The 4651-nt window shown below is 45.5% G+C and overlaps 1 protein-coding gene across 1 annotated transcript in view; it reads right to left on the bottom strand.

Moving 5' to 3' along the window:
• Dnah8 (dynein axonemal heavy chain 8) overlaps positions 1 to 4651 on the bottom strand; it is a 236994-nt gene that overhangs the window by 215395 nt on the left and 16948 nt on the right. Inside the window, exons 7-8 of the mRNA XM_028767920.1 lie at positions 3495 to 3671; positions 47 to 160 (exon numbers count right to left, since the gene is read on the bottom strand). Of these exons, the coding sequence (XP_028623753.1) occupies positions 47 to 160; positions 3495 to 3671 (291 nt within the window). The remainder of the gene's footprint in view (positions 1 to 46; positions 161 to 3494; positions 3672 to 4651) is intronic.

The raw sequence follows: 4651 nt of genomic DNA, 5'->3' as shown, positions 1-4651 counted from the left end.
CTCACCCTCCAGGCCCTAGAAACCCCACCTTCAGGAGCGTGCTCACCAGGTCGTAGTTATAGAGGGGCTGACACACTTTCTCCAGGGTGTACAAGTAGCGCACGTTATCCTTTGACTCATTTGCGGTGTCGGTGATTCGCGCATCCAAATCCCGCCAGTTCTAAGGAATCAAAATTGCAGAAGAATCCAGTTATCAATCCGAACATCTCAGCGCACTTCAATTTAGTCACAAAACTCAAGCTGTTTTCCCCGAGCAGACAGACACCGAAAAAAAAATGTCGAAGTCTGGTTGGTGTAATTTTTTTTTTCTTTCTGAAAAGATTCACTTAAGCTGGCGAGATGGCTCAGAGGTTAAGAACACTGGCTGTTCTTCCAGAGGTCCGGAGTTCAACTGCCAGCACCCACATGGCGGCTCACAACTGTCTAAGAAGTATAGTTCGGTGAAACCTGACACCCTCTTCTGGCATGCAAATGTACATGCAGACAAGGCATCTGTATACACAAAGCTTTTTAAAAAGAAAACAATTTACTTTTTTTTTAAAACTATGTGTTTGTGGGGTAGGAGAGAGGGAGTGTGTACATGAGTGCAGGTACCCAAGGAAGCCAGAAATGGGTGTCAGATTCCTTGGAGTTGGAGTTACAGGTGCTCGTGAGCTTCCTGATAGAGGTGCTAGAAACCAGACTAAGGGCCTCTGGAAGAGCAGTTTAGTGCACTTAACCACTGAGCCATTTCTCCAGCCCCTAATATCTCCCTGCCTTGTAGAACTGGCTGTTATAAGCATGTTAAATGTTTGACCCCCCCCAAAAAAAATAGCCATTCTTCTGTGATTGCTGTCCTTGTCTATAGACTCGGACTGGACCTGCTTTTGCCTAGAATGATTTTTCCAAGATGGGTACTATGACATTATGTAACAGTTCTGGGACTTCAATGGTGAGTCGTGTTACGAGAACAGGATTCAAAGGAAATAAATACCCTCATTGGCAAAACGGACTCAATTGGAAGTCAACTTTTTCTTCCAAGTTTTGTCCTTTGACTCTGAAACGTGGCCCAGAGGCTGTTGCTTTCCCACGCATGGTTCTCAGCTTGGACCATCATTTTAAAAGTTGAAGAGAAGCTTTAGGAGACACAGCCTGGCTGGCAGAGGAAGGCCTCTGCAGATGCCAGCATCTTTCCCCTGCCTGCTGGTCCACCCCATGTCAAAGGCATCTGCCATGCGCGCCTGCCACCATGAGCCACACCAGACCTTCCCTGCAACAATGGGTGATGCTTCCAAAACCATGACCCAAACCAACCACTCCTCGTTTGGCTGTCCTTGTGTTTCTCTCGCCATGATGAGGTAGATACAGAAAATTAGAACCAGAGACAGGACATCATTATGGCTGTCAACCTGACCATGTGGATCTTAGGCCTTCTAAACTGGCCTGTGGAGAGAAGGTGGGAGGGCTCGAAGCTGTGGGCTAGCCTTCTGATGCTGTAAGCAGAGCTCAGTGGCAGGACCTTGTAGTGAGAATTTAGAACACCAGAGTGCTGCCATTTTATCTCAGAATAAAGAGTGGGGGCCTAGGGAAGGGATGTGATTCAAAGACATTTGTCTTCTACCTGCCGTGTAACTGTTACCAAAACAACAACAACAACAAAACATTGTTGCATGTCCATGGAGAGAAATATAAACTTTCAGGGAAAGAAAAGACCAAGTCAAACTGTGCATTACAAGGACCTTGATCAAAAAAAAAAAAAAAGAACCATTAGCCGGGCAGTGGTGGCACATGCCTGTAATCCCAGCACTTGGGAAGCAGAGGCAGGCGGATTTCTGAGTTCAAGTTCGAGGCCAGCCAGGTCTATACAGAGTGAGTTCCAGGACACCCAGGGCTACACAGAGAAACCCTGTCTCAAAAAAAACAAAAAAACAAAACAAAACAAACAAACAAAAAAAAGGACCTTGATCTAGGAGAAGCTGGAGAGGTTGCTCAGTGGTTAGAGCACTTGCTGCTGCAGAAGACCCCAGTTTGATTCCCAACACCCATACAGGGGCTCAAAACCGATTCTCACTGCAGTTCCAAAGAACTCAGCGCCTTTCTGCCGGCTCCAGATGCTTGCATGGTGCGTAGACATTCATGTACTCATGTGCATACATTAAACAAATAAATAAATCTTTAAAAAATAATAAAAATGATCCCCAGGAAGAAAGGTAAAGGAAGTGGAGTTAGGGTATGCTGAGCAGAACTTTTGCTTTTTTTTTTCTTTCCGTGTCGCCCGTTAGAATGAGTACAATTTGCTCTTTTCTTCCTTTATGTGTGCAGTGTTTGTCTGCACCTCTGTCCGTGCAGGCACATGCATGCAATGCCCACAGAGGTGGACGAGGATGTCAGATACCCTGGAACTAGAGTTACAGATGGTTGCTAGGTGACTGCAAGCCCGGCAAGTGCTCCTGGCCGCTGAGCCACCTCTCCAGTGTGGCGCCTCACCTCGGCAAATCTGTATTGATCCACAAGTCCCAAAACACCTTCCAAATAAAATGCTCGTTTCTCTCGATGGCACACCGCAGATGAACTGTCAAAACTGAGAGATGAACCTTTGTCTCGTCAGCTGGGAATTGTGGTGGATTCCTGACTCAAAGCTTGACCCTTCTAAACGCGTGACTGCTGTGTATCAAGAAACCCATCTGACGCCTTAGAACAAAATGGAAGAATGGTCTCTAAAGACTGCTCAGAGCACCACAATAAACACAGGAGGAATTAGTTCTGTTTTTTTTCCCCCTACAGCACAGTAAGGATAACTCTTAATGAAAACAACCTATGGTGTGTTTCCTAACAACTGGAAAATCTGAAATTCCTGACATGCAAAAATGATACATTTTTTTCTGGGCCTGGGGAGACAGCTTAGTCAGAAAAATGTTTGCTGCAAAACAAGGAGACCTGGTTTGGAACCCCGGAGACCATGTCAAATAAAAAAAGAAAAAGAAAAAGAAAAAAAAAGCTGGGTGTAGTGGAACACGGTCATCTCAGACCTGGGGAGGCAGGGCCAGGCAAGTATCTGGGACTCACTGGATAGCCAGCCTAGCCTACTTAGTGGGAAAGGTGAAGGTTGGAGAGATAGCTCAGCAGTTAATTGTGCTGGTCGCTCTGAGTTTGGCCCCTAGTTCCCAAGCTGGGTGGCTTACAACTACCTCTAACTCCAGCCCTAAGGGTCCAATAATCTGGCCTCCGAGGGTGTATCTATGTGGTATATACTCACAGTATGTCTCAAATTTTTTAAGAGGAAGTTTGATAAAAATTTTCTAGTGCCAGGCAGTGGTGGCACACACATTTAATCCCAGCACTTGGGAGGCAGAGGCAGGTGGATTTCTGAGTTCGAGGCTAGCCTGGTCTACAGAGTGAGTTCCAGGACAGCCAGGGCTACACAGAGAAACCCTGTCTCGAAAAACCAGAAAAAAAAAAAAATTTCTAGTAAGTCGTTCTAAAGAACATCAAGTTTACAGCGAGAGACCCTTTACCTTTAACAGCTTGGAGTGTGCTACGTTTAGCACATTGATGACAGCCTTGCAGCTGGACCCTTTAATCTGCTCGATGATGTAGTTGAACTTGGCTGACATGCGCTTCCAGTGTTCCAGTTCCGTGAGGGGACCTGAGTCGTCTGCTTCTTTTCTCATCTGCTCACTCTCAATAAGGACCTGAAATTAAGTATCATTAGCTGTAGCTCCCTCTTCTGACTGCCATGGGTACTGCATCCATAGCCCCCTCTTCTGACTACCATGGGTACTGCATCCATAGCCCCCTCTTCTGACTGTCCTGGGTACTGCAAGCATGTGGTGCACATACATGTGTGTAGGCAAACCACACATAAAATGAAATAAAATAAAAGCTGTTAAGATTTCAGACTTTTCTGTCACTAAAGGCACCCTGCCAAGTGAACACAGGACATAGCAGGAACAACAAAGAATTAAGATCTAGAAAATGTTATGTGAAGGACAGCAGTTCAATGAGATAAGACCCCTTAATCCAAAAGAAGACTAAGTGAATGATTTGATCAGGTAAGTCAGCAAAGAAGAAGCCCAAGCAACCATTAAATAGGCCTAACTTTAGTGGTACTCAGTGTGGTGCAAAGTCAACCGTGATACCATGACACACCTGATATAACAGCCACCTGATAATGCTAGCTAAGTGTAACTAATGGCTTGAAGAAATAAGAGGGCTTGTCACTTGAGATTCAACAGTGAATAGCCTAGATCACCGGCTGGCCTATGGACATGTCTGTGGGTGATTGTCCTGAGTACCTTAACTGATGTGAGAAGACCCAGCCCAATGTAGTGGTGCCATTCCCTAGGCAGGGGCCCTGGATTATGTAAGGGCAGAGAGGAAGCTGAGTATGAGTAAGCATGCACATGTGTGTGTGTGTGCGCGTGTGTGCATGTATGTATGAGCGTGCGTGCATATGTATTTGTGTGTTATGTGTGTATGTGTGTGTGAGTGTGTGTGTACACATGTGTGTGCATGCACGTATGAGTGTGCATGCATAAGTATTTGTTATGTCTGTATGTGTGTGAGTGTGTATGTGTGTGTATGTGTGAGTGCATGTGTGTGAGTGCATGTGTATGTGTGTGTGAGTGTGTATGTGTGTATGTGTGTGCATATGTATTTGTGTGTGTTATGT

The sequence above is a fragment of the Grammomys surdaster genome, unplaced genomic scaffold (genome assembly GCF_004785775.1).
Source record: "Grammomys surdaster isolate TR1022 unplaced genomic scaffold, NIH_TR_1.0 183, whole genome shotgun sequence".
Lineage (NCBI taxonomy): Eukaryota > Metazoa > Chordata > Mammalia > Rodentia > Muridae > Grammomys > Grammomys surdaster.
Note: the sequence above shows the minus strand (reverse complement) of the source record. Positions and strands in the feature narration are given on the sequence as shown.